General features: G+C 41.9%; 1 protein-coding gene across 2 annotated transcripts in view; it reads right to left on the bottom strand.

The window, feature by feature from the left end:
• Positions 1-19,044: 19,044 nt before the first annotated feature.
• The window catches only part of LOC120421674 (uncharacterized), a 28,692-nt gene continuing 26,874 nt past the window's right edge, over positions 19,045-20,862 (bottom strand). For both annotated transcript variants that reach the window (XM_039584904.2, XM_052710589.1), the window contains 2 exons: positions 20,201-20,377; positions 19,045-20,133 (listed from right to left, as the gene is read on the bottom strand). In XM_039584904.2, coding sequence (XP_039440838.1) covers positions 19,282-20,133; positions 20,201-20,377 — 1,029 coding nt within the window. In that variant the 3' untranslated portion in view covers positions 19,045-19,281. The remainder of the gene's footprint in view (positions 20,134-20,200; positions 20,378-20,862) is intronic.

Raw genomic sequence — 20,862 nt, 5'->3', positions numbered from 1 at the left:
GATCAAAGCTTCCACAAACTTCGACGGCGGTGAGTAACACCCCATTAAAGTGCATTTTAAAAGTTCTGTTAAATTGTCTCAAGCCCGCACATGTGCGTATGGTCGAATCAACATTTTGCACTTAGTTACACGCGGTGGTCTCCTTCTGGGCAAAAGCCATTAGACGCGACCGTTCGGCGAATCGAGAGCAGCCAGCAGCTGCCGGGCTCTGCTACCGGTTTGGTTCGGCAAGGATTGGGTCACTTCGCATAAAATGAGAAATTTTCAGCAATTGAAGTCCTGTTAATTGGCAATTTATTAGTGCAACTACAAATCGCACACCACCACCGAACTGTGCAAACAGTTTGGTCAAACAAGTCCGGTTGAGATCGCCGTCTTTCACAACCGATTCGTGCGGCAATTGGCCGCCGCCGCCGTAGCTCTGGCAGGAGCAGGGATGTGAAATGGGCTCGAGAAGCCACTTTAATCGCTAGCTGGGCCGAATGACATGAGTGTCGTTTAATTTCGATGTTTTACCGGTTCGATTATCGATTGATGGTTGAGGTAGTTTTAATAGGTTCTGTGTGTTGCAATTCGGCAATTTGTTCTGAAGTGATTTCACCATGTTGAGTTTGCGGGCAACTTGCTAATATAAAAGGTATTCATTAAAAACCTCGTCGACGTATCATAGACAAAGAGACGTATATCTTCGAGCAAGCAATTACAATACCTTGCTCCACCAGCTGATTATTGTATTTTGTGATATTATATGCTTGGAACTCAAACTTGAGCAGCTGGAACAGTTGTCAGAGGCTCTACAAGTTGATGTCAGAGGACGACGCTCTTTCCTCCGATGTGACTACGGTCCAGTGTTATAAAAATATCAAACTTTCAGTTCACAGCGACTACAATAATCATTTCAGAAATTTCATCTCCCAACTTTCACTGTCCTTCTTTCCATCGCGAGATTCTCAACACCTGTTATTGCGGTTTTCTGATAAAACAAAACAATCTTCGGCGAGAGTGCAAGAACGAGTAAAAGAGAACGCTCTTGCTGGCGTGCGAGATATAAAAAGAGAACTCACAAGCTATAGTGACGGTCGCTACAATTGTTGATATCTTTGTGCAAGAATCATCAAAACATAGTTTTTTCTATCACTCATTTACAACACAGCTTCGATCCCACCAAATTTGCAATAGTTTCTTATTAAAATCATAAAATACGATCTATAATATGTGTCCCTCTGGTATTGAAACATGTGAACTTACATGTAACTAGCCGAACTGCATGAATGATGCGATCTTATCTTAATTTAGTTGAAATAGTGTTGCAATTCAATGTATCATCTTGAGCTTACATCACTTTTTTTGTGTTATATTATCGCCTAACTTTTTTCGTTTGTTTCCATATAATCTTGCAAAGTTTACGTTTGTTTCCATGCAAAAACTTAAATTAACCAAGAATGCTGCTCAGCGCTTCGAACTTGTTTGTGAACGAGGAAATTATGGAAAATATGCCGTACCAGTACGACCCTACCCAAACATGATCACTTTAAGGTATCATTACAAACTAATTGCTAGTTTCTCGTACAATGAGGTACGAAGTTGTTAGTATCCTGCTTTCAACTGGTTTTCTTTTACCCTTAATTTGAAATATCCCGCGATTTTCTATACCCTATACCTACTCCTGAATCGTTGCAACATTTTCACTTTCGGACTAGACCCTTGTCGGTGATCAATCGCCACGCAGCCGCGCACCGATCGCCCCCAACGACGTGAGAAAGATCAAGTGGGCGCGATAAGTGCAAAATCAAAATATTGAACCAATCAACGGTAATAGTTCGTTTGATTCCAATCGCCCGATTCGCTTGATTTGGAAAATGTAGGTTTCTCCTTTCGAAGAACCTCGAACGGAAACACACATTGAAAAATCTGTATGATTTTAGAATCTTAAATTTACAATGTAGCAGAGAATGTATTTGAAAAAATAATAAACGTTACTTGAAATTTTCCAGAACGTATTTTTAACAGTGTTTTTCATAGATCGCAATCGGTTTGCTCTGGTTTAAATTTTGAGTTCTGCTGCGTGATCGAAAGTAAATTTAGTTTCGCACCCCTTTTCAGAAAACCAAAAGTCCACAAATCCAAAATCACTCTGCAGATGTGGTGTATGTACGGCCCAGCCAAGATCTGGTCCTAGCCATATTTCGCAATAAGCCGTGCCATTTTGTGCAGCACGATAATTTTAATTGATTTCTGTACCCCTAGAGCTGCAGCAAGGCGACACGATCCGTTTCGGGTTCGGGCCAAAACCGTGGGTTGTGTGTCAATGATTGTAATAACCTTATTAATGGGATAGCCATTCGAAAGGGGGGCGCCCCAAAAGACTTGTTCTGGCGATGACAGAGGAATAATTAGTTACCATTCCGCATAACAAGTCAAGGTCGCTGTGATTTTATTTTGCCTAATAATAAACCAGCTGAAAGCTTTGTGAGACGAGAATGGTCCGAAATTGGTATTATATTTATTCAATTTGAAGGAAATGTCCTTCTGTTTATTCGACCGTATCATTAGATTTTTAGGTAAGGTTTGGCTTTAGGTGACCGAGCCACGTAGCCCAGTGGCAACGCTGCCGCCTCGTAAGCGGTAGATCGGGGTTCAAATCCCGGCTCGGACCAACACAACTGGTGATCTTTTCCCTTCTGGATTCGATTGCTAAGTAAAGGGAAGGTAGTGTATCGTCACAAACTGGACCTTATCACGACACCTTAGGTAGGCGCCCTATGGAATGTTAACATTAACCTAAACATGTTAACATTAAGTTGAGAAAGAAAATGCCACTGAATCCGCTTTGTAAATGCCGGCCCCGATACTATTCAAGGGTGTTCCCCTCAGGAACTGGGAAAGATTTACTTACTTTTTTTGGCATTAGGTCTTTTCTGAAATCCCAAAAATATCGCCCCGATTCGCCCCAGTTGACGGTATACTTTCGGAACGCAATTTTGTTATTTTTCAAAAAGACCTATAACACTAGTCATGAAGTTTGATGACCTGTCAACACTCCTATGATACATATTTACTAATTATCTTTGGAGACTTGAAGATATCTCACTATTTAATAACAAATTCAAATTATTTCCAAGTTTATAGAATACCTTTATCCGTTCTCAACAAATATTCAATACAATTTGGACCTAGTATTAAAGGTAATCAGTTTAACTCAAACAACTGGTTAGCTAAACGCGTTCAAATCAGCTCCCAAATTGCGTGGTTGGATAAGATCTTGTCTGTTCAATAGTCACCATATGATTAAATCAAATTGGCAGTAAAATTGCTCCATTATACTTTATTAGCCGGAACCAGCAGCTCCAACATCCGGCTCTGCTCGGCTCAAGAACCAATATGTCGTATAGTCATTGAGATTAAAGATTTAATCGGCACCTCCGCGTAAATTATCACCTGTGTACGGAGAAGGGGGAAGGGAAGGGGGGCACTTTGCTAAGACTGGTGTGATTCACGTTGACAACCAACTATTTGAGTCAAACTCTCTAGGACGCAGAGTGAGTTTTATTTACGCTCACAGGTTGGCCTTCGACCCTCGGCGACCACCCGAAGGTCGTGGAAATGATCTATAAGATTTTTAAATTGTAGCAATAATAACGACAGCAAAAACTTGAAAGTGGAGGGCAACTCTTACGATTTATCTAAGCCAACGATCAACATTATAATAATTATTAGGCACGCATATTATTGATATGCCACTATAATTTCAAGCTTAATGCTCGAGTGCGGAGTGCGAGCTTTTATTTCCATTTTCGCCACCGGGCAATTGGAGCACTTTTTTTTGTGTTGCTTGCTTGCTGAGCTTTACTGACCAGGCGGCTGATGCTAATCGATGTTTTGGTCCAAACGCTAGCTGGTACGAATCCGATTAATCAGGCCATTGACAGAACGTGCCTATAAATCAGAGTTAATTGCACAGTTTGGTTGTCAGAAGCTATTGATTACAGAGTGACGGGGGCTATTGACATTTTTCGACAGCGTTCAAAGTTGCACACAATCCAGTCAGCCCGCCAAAAAGCCCCACTATTGATAAAAGAAGTGTATTAAGGCACTCTGTTTTTGTGTACCAGACAAATTAGCTCTCCTTGATATCAACGACGTCAATCCGTCGTCGGCCAACGAACTCCAAGGTCGCCGTTCCGCCGGGAGTCTGCGTGGATTGCAGGGGGCACCAGGGTCGACGATTGCCGAGCAGACCCGCGACCTGCTGCTGACTGCAAATCAGTTTAATTCCAAGTTTTTTTTCCGTATTCTTTCATCACTAATGAACTGGCTCGTACTTGGACGTGCAGAAATGCTGCGCAAAGTGTCCTTCAAAGAACTTTTTTTTTTGCTGAGGAGGAATTCGATACGGATTTAGTTCAAGGTGTTACAACATAGTTTTACTCAACAGACCCTTACAGGACCGATATAAGGCAAATCGACGTTGTCGTGCTATCTTGTCACACGTTGCTTTTTGACGTTCCGAAAAAACGCGTTTTAATGTTTGACCTTGAAATAACAAAAACTAGAGCACGCAATTCAAACAATAACAAACACGTTGTGTTAGGCTGACCATTCTGTGCAATGTCCCTAAGTTAAATGTTTACGGTATAAAAATAATAAAAATGTTTACGGTATTCGGGCATGTACGTGTGTCAAACGCGTTCTGACCTGAAACTTTTTTGGCCAGTTGCCGCACTTACAGTAATTTTTAGGGTGTGTCAAGATAGCACGACAAAATTGAAACCTCTTTCATATGAATATGGACAATGCGGTTGTTGTTGAATATCTCAGGATCGAAAATAGCACGACAACGACGAAATGTTGGAGTAAATTGATATTTCCATAAATGGGATTCCTTAGCATCAAAGAGAATTTTGAAGAGGTTTTTTTTTTACTTCAAATCCTGGCCAACTGTTCTGAATAATTACATTTTCCTGGATTTAGGAGGTCATCCTCAACCACAGTACATTGTCTCAAAACTTGGTTAAAGTTGGTAGTCGGATTCCCGAGTTACAATCATAAATGTATACAGTAGTCGGGTATTGACTTGTGACAAAACGTCCTCTGCCAAAAATCTCTTTGGCTACTTGTCACATTTGCAGGGTGTGGCAAGACAGATGCACAAAATAGCATCCATTACTTAATTTTGCCCAAATTCGACATACGACAAGATCGCACGATCACAACGAAATGGAAACTTCACCCATGACGCACATAAATTATGAAAAGTGTCTAAGTGAAAATGTCATACATTTGGGTTGACATTGTACATTCCCCCCGTGCGACAAATATCAAGCAACTCAGGCTTGCCGAACTGCACTTTTGGTGACCAGAACTGAGCACAAGTACACGACGCTCTCTAATGGAACCTGCTGAATTCTAAAACGCTTTGCAAGTGGCGGGGCTGCTTTTGGACATTTGTCACGCTTGTGCGACCCAACGAATTACCACCGAGGCGTGGTGCTAAGCAAAGGGCACCTACGTGCACTCCGTGGGTCTTTGCGATGGTGATAAAAGGGCAGTTTTGACCTCATTAATATTAATTGGCTTGAGTCAGATCGGATCACTGCTTGTAACGCTTAGGAGGAAAACGTTTTTTTATTTGTTCAAAAAAAGTCATATTTTTTTGTTTCATAAATTTCAGAATTGTAATTCAATGTAAAATTATTTTTGTTCGAATTCATTATTTCGGTGTTCATTTATTCGTCTGAGAAGAGAAGGTCACCCAAGAATGTTAAACTGCGTTCAGCACGAAAATTATAAAGGCCTAACAAGTCTATTAGCCTAAAGGATTTATTGAGAAAACTAGATCCTGCTTAGGGACCACGTGCGGTGGCTGCAGAGCGCGCGGTGGTAATGTTACATAGGCAATTATACGCGATAACGATCTTGCGCACAAGCGGCATACTTACATGAATGAGATCACTTCTTGGCTTGGTTTTGCTGAATGACCGCGATCTACTGTGATGGTTGAAAGATTTGGAATGTCACGTCATTCTGTATTAATTTTGTCGTTTTAGTTGTATAAAATTTATATCACACTATTAAATTATTTCAGTTTTTCTTGGAATAATAAAATGTTTCAACTTTTTTCAATCCGAACTGTTCTAACCCCACAGAATCCACCAAGCAGTTTACGGAGTAAGAGAGAACGTCCAAGTTCCAGCATACTTGCTCGGATTAAGCCCCCTTACCGTGGCGGTGCCACCAATGACCGTGGGGCCATGAATTTTGTGAAAGAGCCACCCTGAGGCCCTGACGCATGTGTGTGTTCTCAGGAGTGTTCATCGATTGTGTCCTATGGCCAGCCATTAGGTCATGGCATGGCAAGGTGAAATTAGAACAGCGCGCTGATCGTTATCAGTTTGATACATTACACATGTAGCAAGACGGCAATGGCTTCTGTAATTTGCAACAAATCAATTTCGATCGTCGGCTGATTAGAGGACGGGGCTGAACCGGGGTCGGTGCGTTTGTAGTTGCGAGAAGGAGACACCCGCAATTAATCATTCTAGGGGAAGCTTGGAAAGCTTAAATCGTCGTCATCGTGCTATCTTGCCGCACGTCGATTTTGGGCGAACTTGAGTTGAGGACGCCATTCTGTGCAGCTCCCCAAAATTCGATTCCAATCCCAAGATATTCAACAAAACCCGTAAAAACTCCGTGCATTGTTGTCACTCTTCATATGGAAGAAGTTTCGATCTGATCGTGCTATCATGACAGACTCTGCCAATGGTTGTGAGTGTGACAACTGGTCAAAGGGATTTTAGTCAAAGCGTGTTTGACACACGTACATGCCCGACTACTGTAAACATTTTCAAACAAATTCAAACAATGCACATAAAAGTCAGCCAAATAAAACGTATTTGTTATTGTTTACATAGAGTGGTCAAGGTCAAACATTAAAACGCGCTTTTCTCAAAACGAAAAAAACGACGTACGACACTAAAACTGAAAGAAGTAAGCTAATACCTTCAACTGGGGTGAATCGGGACTGCAGTCTGAATAGGGACAACACGTTTTACAGCATTTGAAACCTTAAAATTTGGAAATGAATGTACACATAATTTGAGAAACAACTCAAATATATCAGAATAAATGGCTGCAACACTGCTAGAGCTGCTGTCCCTATTCGCCCCATGTGTCCCGATTCACCCCAGATGACGGTAACATAAAAAATATATTTTTTTAGCAATACTTTTCGCAACGCCTGTCAAATCTCAGTTTTCTTCATATTTGGCTGTTCAGTCCGTCGAATTAAAGTAACAACCGTTTCCCTTCGTTTGTTGGTATGAAGAAAACTTTTTTAATAGTATCCAATTCTCTACAACCAAAACATTATTATAAAAACATATTTTTCCTTTGTTTAAGAGGTCGTTTTGAGCAATTTTTGATCCAGGTACGAAAAACTTTACTTCTCTTGTTTTGTGTTTTTCTTTATTCATTATTGGGCAATTCTCTACCAACTCACATGAAATCGGGAAAAGTTGATCAGACGATTACAAAAAAAAATGATTTCCATACATAAGGGGTTTGCTTATAAACATCACGAGTTATCGCGATTTTATAAAAAAAGTTTTGAAAAAGTTTTGTCGTCGACGATCATGGCCGTTCATCGTCACCCGCGATAGACACGGACGACAAAACAAAGAGAAACGCAAAAAGTACATTGAATTTCTTATAAAATGACATGTTCCAATTTTTTTTACAGTCGAGTACGAAAAATGGGAGAGTTTTCAAAACATTTTTAGTGCATTTTTCGATGAAAAATACGTTTTTTTTTAAATTCTGAGTACGCCATTAAATCGGGCGTCCAATTTTACATAAAAGTCTTGTTGACACCAAATTTCTTTCTCATCACTGTTTCAGGCTGCAAATTATTGAAAAACACCTCTTTTTTCGCATGCTCAAAAATGAAAGGGGTAGTACTGCCCCTCCGTTACGAGATATAAAAAATGGACCTCGGATTCGTGATCAGGGACAAAAGTTACCCCATAGGACAAAGCTCCACGCAAATCGAAGAGGGGTCGGGCAACTGCTGTGTGAGTTGGCGGAGAATCAAAAGTTATTGAAGTTGATAATGATATTTATCAATTTGATAAGGCAGCATTTCTCTGCGTGGACAAATCAACTTTATGACTTATTTCTTTTGATAGGGTTTCAGACCTTCAATCCTTCTGGCTCATCGGCAAGGTCTGATAAAAAACCTATCTAAGGAAAGTTCGCATGGAATATTCGGACAATATTTCTATCACTAATCTGAGATCCGGGCTCAAAAAAGTGTATAAATAACACTTAAGTGCTAATAACTTTTGAAATGGTTATCAGATCTTCAATGTTATGGACTCGTTGGAAAGATCTTTTCAATACCTTTCTTCGCATTTCTAAAAATGTATGGCATGCCGGCTTTTCTTACCAAAACCACCCTTTTTACAATCTTCGGAAATGTAGTCAAGACCGTTTGAGTTGCGTTGGAGAATTTGAACGGTGTGTGTCGCGGTCCTCGCGCAGGATTTTCGTTGCCGTTTCCGTCTTTGTTGTCCCCCCGATTATGTGTGTATTTCGATCAGGGCGGTTTCGGGATGTTTGACAGTTGCGTTGGAGAATTTGAACGGTGTGCGTCGCGGTCCTCGCGCAGGATTTTCGTTGCCGTTTCCGTCTTTGTTGTCCCCCCGATTGTGTGTGTATTTCGATCCGGGCGGTTTCGGGATGTTTGACAGTTGCGTTGGAGAATTTGAACGGTGTGCGTCGCGGTCCTCGCGCAGGATTTTCGTTGCCGTTTCCGTCTTTGTTGTCCCCCCGATTGTGTGTGTATTTCGATCCGGGCGGTTTCGCGTTTTCGCATTTTAGTTGGTTTTATCTTTCCACAGCCGGCTGTCTAAGATTGAATCATTTATGCTAAACTCAACAGCAAATAACCGGGAATAGTCTCATCCGCAGCATCCGATTGTTTGTCTTGAGAATGCATAATACATCACACCATTAAACAAAATTTATTGATTATTGGGTCGCATCATCATCCTCTATGTTGAATCCTGGCCATTACCCTTACCCACTAACAAAATCCCAAGTAGAAGTAGTTTTCCGGCACACGCGGGGGTGTGGATATCGTATAGAACCCACCCTTGGTAGCAGCCTGTGCTAACTAACATTCCTGTCCCATTCCCTCGAGATCTACAAACTGACATGGCGGGCGCCGTTGGTGGCCAACGACTGTTTCCTATTCGCACCGGCTCTAGTTTTGATGATCGTGATGTTTTATCTTTTCAGCGCATTCATGCATGCTGTTGATAAGGGAAACATCATTTGATCGTTGAAGCGTGTGACCGGTTGTGCTGATGGGATATTATGGTCCTGTTCAGCAACGGAGAAGGACAACCATGGGTGGTCTCTCATGCTCATGCTCATGCTCTTCGGAAATGTAGTCAAGACCGTTTTTTAGCATAACTTTTGAAGTACTTAACTTCTGGGGACGCGCAGTCCTGTTTTTTCGTGATAATGTTTGACTCTTTTGTGTTGTTTGTGTGCATGGGGTGATTGGTCATAATAATTGAATAATGCCATCATAAGTGCGGTGCTTCTGGGGACGCGCAGTCCTGTTTTTTCGTGATAATTTTCGTCGTAAATGATCGTAAAAATTTATTCTAACTGGTAGTTTTAGTATAAATTCCTATCGATTTTATGAAGAGTAAAACGTCATTTATTTACTAGCTTTGAAATTTGCTCGCGTTATCTAATTTGTTAAAACAGTAAAAATATACTGATAAGTCCAGCCCATAGCACTACTGCTCGGCTGGCACGCGTTCGATAAAAAAAAAACTAACTTAATCCACCTACGTGGTTGATGCCTTCCTCACTTTTTACCAACAATGGGTAATATGAGTGGTTTGGACACATATTTCAGCTATTTTTTTTAGATCCAGAAAAATACGTACACACATATAACTTCAGTAATCATAGCTCGTGACAAGGTTGCCAGATCAACAATGTTGTAAGCTCGTTAGAAATGTTTTTTGATTACCTAACCAACGATGGGTCGGATGGTGGATCCGGACATAGTTTACATACATTTAAGTGGGATACGGCTTCAAAAAAGTGCATCAATATCACTTATGCGGCCATATATCGAGACAGGGTTGCCAGATCTTCAATGTTTTGAACTCGTTGGAAAGGTTTTTGATAACCTAACCAACGATGGGTCGGATGGTGGATCCGGACATAGTTTACATACATTTAAGTGAGATCCGGCTTTCAAAAAGTACATAAATATTACTTAAGTGGCCATATCACGAGACAGGGTTGCCAGATATACAATGTTTTGGACTCATTGGAAAGGTTTTTTGATAACCTAACTAACGATGGGTCGGATGATGGATTCGGACATAGTTTACATACATTTAAGTGAGATCCGGCTTCCAAAAAGTACATAAATATTACTTAAATGGCCATATCTCGAGACAGGGTTGCCAGATCATCAATGTTTTGGACTCGTTGGAAAGGTTTTTTGATTACCTAACCAACGATGGGTCGGATGGTGGATCCGGACATAGTTTACATACATTTAAGTGGGATCCGGCTTCCAAAAAGTACATAAATATTACTTAAGTGGCCATATCTCGAGACAGGGTTGCCAGATCTTCAATGTTTTGGACTCGTTGGAAAAGTTTTTTGATTACCTACCCAACGATGGGTCGGATGGTGGATCCGTACATAGTTTACATACATTTAAGTGGGATACGGCTTCAAAAAAGTGCATCAATATCACTTATGTGGCCATATCTCGAGACAGGGTTGTCAGATCTTCAATGTTTTGGACTCGATGGAAAGGTTTTTTGATAACCTAACCAACGATGGGTCGGATGGTGGATCCGGACATAGTTTACATACATTTAAGTGAGATCCGGCTTCCAAAAAGTACATAAATATTACTTAAGTGGCCATATCTCGAGACAGGGTTGCCAGATCTTCAATGTTTTGGACTCGTTGCAAAGGTTTTTTGATAACCTAACCAACGATGGGTCGGATGGTGGATCCGTACATAGTTTACATACATTTAAGTGGGATACGGCTTCAAAAAAGTGCATCAATATCACTTATGTGGCCATATCTCGAGACAGGGTTGCCAGATCTTGAATGTTTTGGACTCGTTGGAAAGTTTTTTTGATAACCTAACCAACGATGGGTTGGATAATGGATCCGGACATAGTTTACATACATTTAAGTGAGTTCCGGATTCAAAAAAATTACATAAATATTACTTAAGTGGCCATATCTCGAGACAGGGTTGCCAGATCTTCAATGTTTTGGACTCGTTGCAAAGGTTTTTTGATAACCTAACCAACGATGGGTCGGATGGTGGATCCGTACATAGTTTACATACATTTAAGTGGGATACGGCTTCAAAAAAGTGCATCAATATCGCTTATGTGGCCATATCTCGAGACAGGGTTGCCAGATCTTGAATGTTTTGGACTCGTTGGAAAGTTTTTTTGATAACCTAACCAACGATGGGTTGGATAATGGATCCGGACATAGTTTACATACATTTAAGTGAGATCCGGCTTCCAAAAAGTACATAAATATTACTTAAGTGGCCATATCTCGAGACAGGGTTGCCAGATCTTCAATGTTTTGGACTCGTTGCAAAGGTTTTTTGATAACCTAACCAACGATGGGTCGGATGGTGGATCCGTACATAGTTTACATACATTTAAGTGGGATACGGCTTCAAAAAAGTGCATCAATATCACTTATGTGGCCATATCTCGAGACAGGGTTGCCAGATCTTGAATGTTTTGGACTCGTTGGAAAGTTTTTTTGATAACCTAACCAACGATGGGTTGGATAATGGATCCGGACATAGTTTACATACATTTAAGTGAGTTCCGGATTCAAAAAAATTACATAAATATTACTTAAGTGGCCATATCTCGAGACAGGGTTGCCAGATCAACAATGTTTTGGACTCGTTGGAAAGGTTTTTTGATTACTTAACCAACGATGGGTCGGATGATGGATCCGGACATAGTTTACATACATTAAAGTAAGATCCGGCTTCCAAAAACTACATAAATATTACTTAAGTAGCTATATCTCGAGACAAGGTTGCCAGATCTTCAATGTTTTGGACTCGTTGGAAAGGTTTTTTGATTACCTAACCAACGATGGGTTGGATGATGGATCCGGACATAGTTTTCATGCATATAAGTGAGATCCGGATAAATGTGAAAACACATTTTTATATATAACTTTTGAACTACTTATCAAAACTTCAAATAATTCAATAGCGATGTATGGGACCCTAAACCAAGTCGAATGCAACCGGTTTGATCAAAATCGGTCCAGCCAGTGCTGAGAAAACTTGGCAAGAATTTTGAACACATACATACATACACACACACACACATACACACACACAGACATTTGTTCAGTTTTCGATTCTGAGTCGATAGGTATACATGAATATAGGTCTACGAGCTGTTTTTCAAAAGTTCAATTTTCGAGCAGGATTATAGCCTTACCTCAGTGAGGAAGGCAAAAACTTTTTAAATAATCAATTATCTTTCCGCAGCCGGCTGCCTAAGATTTAAAATTTCAACCGATAAACAAAATGTTCATGGTCCCATCACTGCCACTCGTGAATCCTGACCTCATACCCATCTACTAACCCCCTCAAAACGCATGTGATACTTTGTCGGAGATGCAGTCGATTGGGCGGTCTCTATCACTCAAGTATCGGACTAACATTCCCATCCACTTCCCCGTGACACTACCACTGGTCGTGGCCGGCGCCGGTATTGATCAGCATGATAGGGGCCTTTGAGAAGTTGCGAAGCGAGAAAAGATAGCTCCCACTCATTTTCCACGGCTCGTGGATGTAACTTCTGGAGGTCCTGGTCAATAACGGAGTAGCAACTGCGGGTGGGCACCTATGCTTATGCTTATGCTTATGCTTATAACTAAATTTGCTGATTTTAAAATGATACTTATGGGACCCCAAGACGTATCCAATGAAACCAAAACGGTCACAATCCTTGAAGTAAATCCACAGATAATTGAGTGACAATTTTTTGTCTACCCACCTACACACATCCACACAGACATTTGCTCAGAACATCTGAGTCGATATGCATACGTGAAGGTGGGTCTAGGTGGTCAAATTAAGAAGTTCATTTTTCGAGTGATTTTATAGCCTTTCCTCAGAAAGGTGATTATTAATCTGAAATAGGCCCAGCTGGCCGATTCCTTGGAGAACTTTTCATTGGCAAAGTGTGAACAGAGCTAGGTTTATTTAATCCTTTAAACAAACCTACCCCAGTTAAGATAAATATATACAGAACGCACCGCCAAGCTGCTTTGAACTTCACCGCCATTCTGCGTGTCTCTCGCACAGTCGCAATGTAACATGTCGTAATGGTGAAATTGATTGGGGTTTTTTCCACCAGAACATACCACCTTGCCAGTTAACAGTCAGTAAAAAATGCCCAAAGGTAGTAATTTCCATGACACAAACATGTCAAATCGAATTGCCCATTACCTATACCATACAGTCGACCCTCGTCGTTGCGATGTGTTGCGTTCTGTTTTAGGATTCGCTCCAGTTTATGCTCTCAAGACATTCCCCGCACTCCTGCAGATTATCGATTAGTACCGCGGCGGCCGTGGGCTTCGCGAAGGCTTTGAGGCGTTGATAGCGTTCGTCTGGCAGCCCGCACGCACACGGGTCGTTAACAAGGGGTCCTGAAATTAGACTCGGACCCGAAAGAGATATTGCCAATCCCACGTGATCTCGGACAAATCTCGGCGTGCAAATTTATTAAATTAATCTAATGGCAATCTCGCGAGGTACCTACCTTTCGGAATGGTGCGTGTTTCTATCGTGGCTGCTGCTGTTTGGCCGGTGATGCAATTATTCCTTTTAAGATTTATTAGACAGACTGACGGCGAACAAATCTTGTCACTGCTGGGTGATTATTAGGAATAAATCTCACGTGGACTGATGTGGACAAGTACATGAGGTTTGGCTGAAATTGGTTTCTATACAATGTTGCAAGGTGCTATGGTCGGTACTATGCTGTTTGATGTTTAGATACTATGCCAGTCTTTTGAAAAAATCATTTTGTTTATTTGGTTTTTCAGAATTTGGTAATCCGTTTCCGACTACATGCTCTTTAAAACTTCACACTCCACCGACTCCGACTTCATAGCCCTGGTCGAAGAGACTGTCAATCAGAGTTTGATCTATTGAATGTCTCGTGGAACCAAATTTACACTTTTAATTGAGTCGTTAAAAAATTTCCCCTAATTTGCCTGCCCAAACCTTCCACGCAGATCTCTACTGCTCATCGGTTTGATCCGCGGTGGCTAGAACCGAAAATAACAAAAACCGCTGAGCCGCCATGAATCGCGGCGAGGTCAGCCAATGGTTCTGTGCACTCGGTGGCCACGGCTGCATTAACCGAGAAGCAATTGACCGGTGCAGATGAGCAGCACCAGTAATGCTGACGGAGCTGTTTGAAGAAGCTTCGGCTCTGGTGGTTCCGTGGCTTTTTAATGGGTCTTGTATAAATGATGGGAAATTTGCCCAGCGGTGGCCAGTTTGTATTTGGAAACCATTTGATGCTGCTGGCTGGGTTTTGGGAACGCACTGTCGCAATGTTTAAGGTAGCGTTTTTTTGCGGTAGATTTGCGTTGCCCTAAATTTGTGGTTATCTTTCTAGCTGATTGCACTACTGGCTGTGTGGATCGTTACAGTTCATGGAACTCCATACCGCGCGCAGTTCAATACGTTCTCCGCCGCTAGTGAGCAGCCCAATTACGACTACGACTCTTTTCCGCAGAACGTTGCCAACAGTTGGGATGAGCTGATCGATGCTATCCAGAATGAACCTGCCATGGATGTCCGATCGGCTGTCCAAGAAGTACAAACTCAACCCAGCACTACATCCAGCACAACTGTGACCTCCAGGGCGCAGCAGAAAATTCACAAACATCGGGTTCTGCACGGTGTCGGACGGTGATCTCAGTCAATAATTGATAGTTTTGTTAATACAAACCCCTAGCGAATTGATACCTGTACAGTAAAGTTGACAGCTAATCAGTTGTTCATTCCTTCGCGATGACTCACGAACTGTTTGGAGCGGATCGTCACGTGTAGTCCGGGTACTTAGCCTGATGGTTAAGCGATCTGCCTTTCAAGCAGACGATCAGGGATCGAATCCCGCCCGGTCACCTCGTCACCGATTTTTCGGTGGCAACTAGACCCCCTTGCTCCCTCTGGGAGCACCAGAACCCCGGTAATTAATTACCAAAACACACACGCACGCCGCTCCCCCCGCTAGAACCAGATAGTGGTGGTTGAGTGCAAACAGGACGGGAAGATGACCAACCAACCACACCACAACGCGTGAAGGAAGGAAGGAAGACTCTTCCAAGAAGACCCCCCTGGAGATCATCATCATCCATCATGAACAAGAACAATAGATCTCGAGATCTATAAATAGACGCACGGCTCCGTGATGGCAAGGCCGATTGAGCCAGTTAGGGTATAGGTTAAGATAGAGGACAAAGAATAAAAAAAAAAAAAAAAAATCGTCACGTGTGTCCTCGTGACCATAGCAAACGCGTTTCTTCGCCGATGCCGCGCCACCTTCCCGGGACCGGTCTTTGTTGCTGATCCGAATCGACCTTGCCAAAATTGATACGTCTAGACTCTCTAGTACAAACATCAATGTCCGCGCTCGAATATCCACCTAGCGCCGATCAAGTCGAGGAAAAAATTGTTCACAACAAACAAACTTAAATACAAGTGTGGCTCGATATGCAAATGCTTCGCAGACCGTGGGCTACGTCGTTGTGGTACTCTCTAGTCTCATTATGCATTTTGACGCATACCTTTAGATTTTCTGTTAATTTTATTTTTTGTATTTTTCATCTTGGCTGGAAAATGTTATCGTGCTCGTGCATCTTGTCGCCGAAATGGCCATATTGAGTTAGGAACGTCAGCAATGCCTGATTATTTGATCTTCACAGATCCTCAAAATTCATATTTATGTGGTTTAAGAATTCCTCACTGTTTACCAACAATGGTTAATTAAGTAATTTGGACACCAATTTCAGCTATTTTTTTTAGATTCAGAAAAATAAGTAAATTCCCGACTGTTGTACATTAAATTTCCCTTAAAATGACATGTTACAGTCGAGTAACGGAAAATGGCAGAGTTTTTTAAACTTTTTTAGTGTTTTTCAATAAAACACGTTTTTTTCGGAATTCTGTGTACGCCATCAAATCGGGCGTCTAAATTTACATAAAAGTCCCATTGCAACCAATTATCTATCTCTTCACCATTTCAGGCTGCAAATTATTGAAAAACACCTCCTTTTTCGCATGTTCAAAAATGGGAGGGGTCGTACCACTCCTCCGTCATGAGATATCAAAAAATGGACCTCGGATTCATGATCAGGGACAAAAATTACCCCATAGGACAAAGTTTCACGCAAATCGAAGATGGGTCGGGGCAACTTTTCCCGATTTCGTGTGCGTTGGTAGAGAATTTCCCAGTAATTTGGGAATCTGGCAAACAACTTCAACAAAATGTGACTATGACAATGCGCAGAATGGTAACTCAGAGATGACAAATTTGTAGATATTTGTAATGGAATGCAGACAACTTTCCGCTGCAGACGTTTTATAGTTCTTTGATTTTGCTAGGGATTTTCGTAAGAAAATTATTGTTTACATTGCCTGCTGTAGTTTTTGTTTATTCAAGGTCAAACATTAAATTGCCTTTTTTCTCGGAACGTCAAAAAGCTACGTGCGACAAGATAGCACGACAGCGTCGAACTATGGTCATAGCAGTCGTATGACAGAAACAATAAAAAAATTAAACGCATAAGTAGCCACCCCACACATATTTTAATAAAACGCCAAAAAATAACTTCCTTACAAATATACAGTCTCTTGTTTAAAAAAAATATTTTGAAATAGGGGAACAGCATCTAATTCCAGCGTGCCTCTAATGTTGGCAGGTAAGAACTTTGACATTCAATTAAAGGTAATTAAAAGCGTTTTCAACTGAAATCGAGTGATACATAGCTCTATAAGAACTGAGCAAGCAAGTTTATATCAAAAGTTTTGCAAATTTAGTTGTTTAAATAGTGAAAATCAGCAAATTGGATGGAATTAGGTGCGAGTGAATAACCTGCCAAAGATACGAGAATTTTCCCTAGTGTTTCTTATACTGTAATTAAAACCTGAAACTTTTAGATCGCATGCGTCAATGTGGCCTGTGACCACAAAAGCGACAATCTTGGCGCCCAGCCCAGTTCTTGAGCATTGTAAATCCACAACATGCGTCAAGACAGGAAGGAGCAAAAGTGTTCAAAGTATTTCGCACAAAAAAATTAAGACACACCACTGCGCCCCAACTGATAAACGACTGAAACTGATCTCCGGAGACACACTCGACGGTAGTATCCCCCCCTCGAGAGTCAACGCCATCGCCGTCTTGCACCCAGATCAACCGAGATTGCCTCCTATGCTGAGTTTCATAGGTCAAGTGGCTGTCGCTAACCCTGGGGACAGTGAGTGTGTTGTCCAACGCCCACCCGCCAGTTCGGTAGCCGCGGCCGGGTTTGTTATACTATTCTATTAGGCGTTGCAAAACAAAGCCATGTCCAGAACACCGGTAGCTACTGGTCATTGTGGGATCGGTTTTAGGAGGCACTGTCCATTTGCGAGATTGACGGACGTTTGGCGACCCTGGCGCGAATGTCTGAATGTGATCAGTAGATTACATGCTCTGGTTTGGGTACAGAACACTGCGATTTTCCGTGCATTGAAATTAGTGATTTCATAGTACGTTTACATGCTGCATCCTAAGTAATGCAAACATGCCTGTTAAGCAGTTAATTAGCAATAAATTCCAAATCGTTAGCTCGTGGCACGCGCCATTAATGATCGCTTGTCGAAGTGTCGAAATCGTTTAACCGATGGCCATGGCGAGTTAAGAGCACCCCGTTAAACCGTTTATGTAGAGCAGTAAAATAATTAAGTAATTAAAAGAAAATCTAAATGAGATTAAGTTTATAGAAGAAGGGTTGCGAGGGTAACCTACTGTTGGAAACCCCAAGCCGGGCCAGAACAATTTAAAAGTACTCTTAGGTGCAGCACTAATTAATAATTTATCACTACGCACTGCTGCTGTGGTGGACTGAAAGGAGCGAGCTGTCCTTTAGGTGATTGACTGGCATTGGCCATCGAACCAATGAGCGTGAGTTGTGTGAAATATTTGAACAATTTCTGCAATTATCCCTGCGCGTGATGAAATTTGAACCATGTCAATGCGTGAGTCACATGGCACGCACATTTTGTCGGTCGTTGCTTGTTGCGTTTTTTTGCTTTTAAGCTTTACTATTGACAACTTTTAGTTGATGTGTTGATTATTATTACTGTAGGAAAAAACTATGACTCAATGTCAACTTGTTTTTTGTATAATTGTTTGCAGAAGGCTGCCAAGAGTCACGGTGATTGCAGTTTATGCATGTTGCTGTAAATTGCGACAATGGTTTGTAGACTTGGTGGATAAAATCATTTCGGTTTTTATAGTTAGAAGATAGAGGGAATACGAATTAGATTAAGAAAACGGAATGTGTTTACGCTTCCCTTTTTTGATAGGATAAGTGACATTCTCCCAGCTTCTCTTGGTCTTTCGGGAAAGTGATTAATTAGATCAGGGATATTGAACAAGCGTCTCGAAATGCTGTTGAATTTGTCATTGCCAGTACAATCCTTGACAGCTTTAGGTGAAACAATTTAACCTACAACAAATTTTTGTTGAACAATCCCTAAACTTTTTCTTTTGCTTAAAAACTTTTAAAACTACGTAAATTGTTTTGGGATTGCAAAGATTACGGTCATGATGGCTGATAAGACATTTCGGTATGGAATTATGACCTTGAATACAATCAACAAGAATTTAGGATTGTGATAATCACTACAAAACAAATCAAGCTCAATCGTTAGTCACAGTTTAATGAATCAAGTGCGACTCGGCTACACGCTAACTCCTAAAGACTAAATTAAATCGTTTTCATACAATCACATTAGAAAAATAGTAAATGATTCATAAATAATCGCTCAACATAAACAACCATTGTCATGTGGGGCTCGCCACTTGACAATGAGGGTTCACAGACTGTTTTTTGGGGGATGTTATTGCACTACTTAGGGGAGAGAACAGGGGTTTCGGAAAATTAAGCGTAATTCCTGGCGTACACCGGAACTCTTCGCTGCTGCTGCTGTTGGCTGATCATAGACTGGACCATTTTTGCCGAAGCTGCCTGCTGCTGCTGTTGCTCCTGAGCGGCCGTTGCGGTGCCGGGGAACAGGACGGGTCCGGTTCGCCCTTGACGTTTCTGGCTTTGAACCGTCGGCGGTCCGAAGTAGCTGGAGTAGTCCGGCCGCGGGGGTCCTCCACGGGCTTTGAACACTGGGTAGACCTTTGGAGTGGTAAAGTGCTTCGTCCCCGTCGGGTTGTACGGCTTCAGCAGGTTCTTTTTCGGACTGACCGCTGCGGGTCGGACGCCTTTGGCCTTCTGTAGAGTTGAGACGGGGTGCGAGACTTGGTTGTTGTACTGGGCAAAGGGTTGGTAGACCACGTCCTTCTTGTAGTACGGACCCAGTTCTTTTTCGCCCAGTTTGGAAAAGTCCACCGACGGTGAGATTGGTTTCAGCTTGGAAAGGTCGGGTGCCTTCACTTCTTCGATCCGTATCGTTGGCTTGAAGCTGTCCTTGGAAAAGTCGAACTCGTGCGAGAAGAACTCCTCTTTGTTGTGGTTGTTGTAGTACGAAGGCGCTCTGTAGCCCTTGTGGTCATTGTCAAAGTTCACGTGGGGCTTCAGCTCCAGCAGGGAAGGCGTCGGGCGCTTCTTCTCGCTTAGTTCGGCAATGTCCTGCTCGTGGTGGGGCACGTCCGAACTCAGGATGATGTGGTCCTGGTTTTTGCTGTAGTGGTTGATCTTGGACTGCGAGTGGTGTTCGTCGTACCGGAAGTGCTGGTGCTCGTCCTCCACCGGGTGGGCGTTGGGGCCGTGCGTTTTGACTACCTGGATAATGAAACAAAAATATAACATGATCAAAACTGATAAACAGAAAAGACTTAAGAAACCCTACCGCGTTGAAGCCAGTCTTCGAGTCGGCCGTGTAGTCCACCTCGCGGATCGATCCGTCCGGTTCGACCACACTGTAGTGGCCCTTGACGATGCCGTCGTCACGGGTCTCCCACTGCGATTTAACGTCGCCACTGTGCAGATCTTTCACGCCATAGCTGAAGGAGTACGATGGATGTGCCTGAAATGGATAAAACAAATTTTTCAATTTCACGACACATTGATGCATGCTAAAGGGAAGTAACACTTTTATATACAGTCAGTTAACGCTTGAAAGAGAAACACCGAAATGACATCATTTCAACCTTTCATGACATAGGGATTAATTTCATGGCCAGTATCGACCCGCATGACGCCCATAAAACCGAGTTGAATCATGTTTAATATAAGGGTTGTTCTAAGTCCAGAATGAGAGTTATAAAGAATATTCTTTAGAGATAGAAATAGAGATATTTAAATAGAACTTAAATCAATAAATAAATGTAATTGAGGCATTATATCCAACAAAAGCAGACAAGCACTGCTCCCTAAAAAGCACGTGGTGAGGTGTTGATCCGAACTTGTCCCCAATGACGACCTGTCCATTGCGACCGGATTCTAAGGCGAAATCTAGTAAAATAAACACTTCAAAAACGCTGCTCGTGGGCCGGTGGTGATGGGTTGAGA

Source organism: Culex pipiens, chromosome 3 (assembly GCF_016801865.2).
Source record: "Culex pipiens pallens isolate TS chromosome 3, TS_CPP_V2, whole genome shotgun sequence".
Taxonomy (NCBI): domain Eukaryota; kingdom Metazoa; phylum Arthropoda; class Insecta; order Diptera; family Culicidae; genus Culex; species Culex pipiens.
The sequence above is the reverse complement of the archived record's forward strand: the minus strand, read 5'-3'. Positions and strand labels throughout refer to the sequence as shown.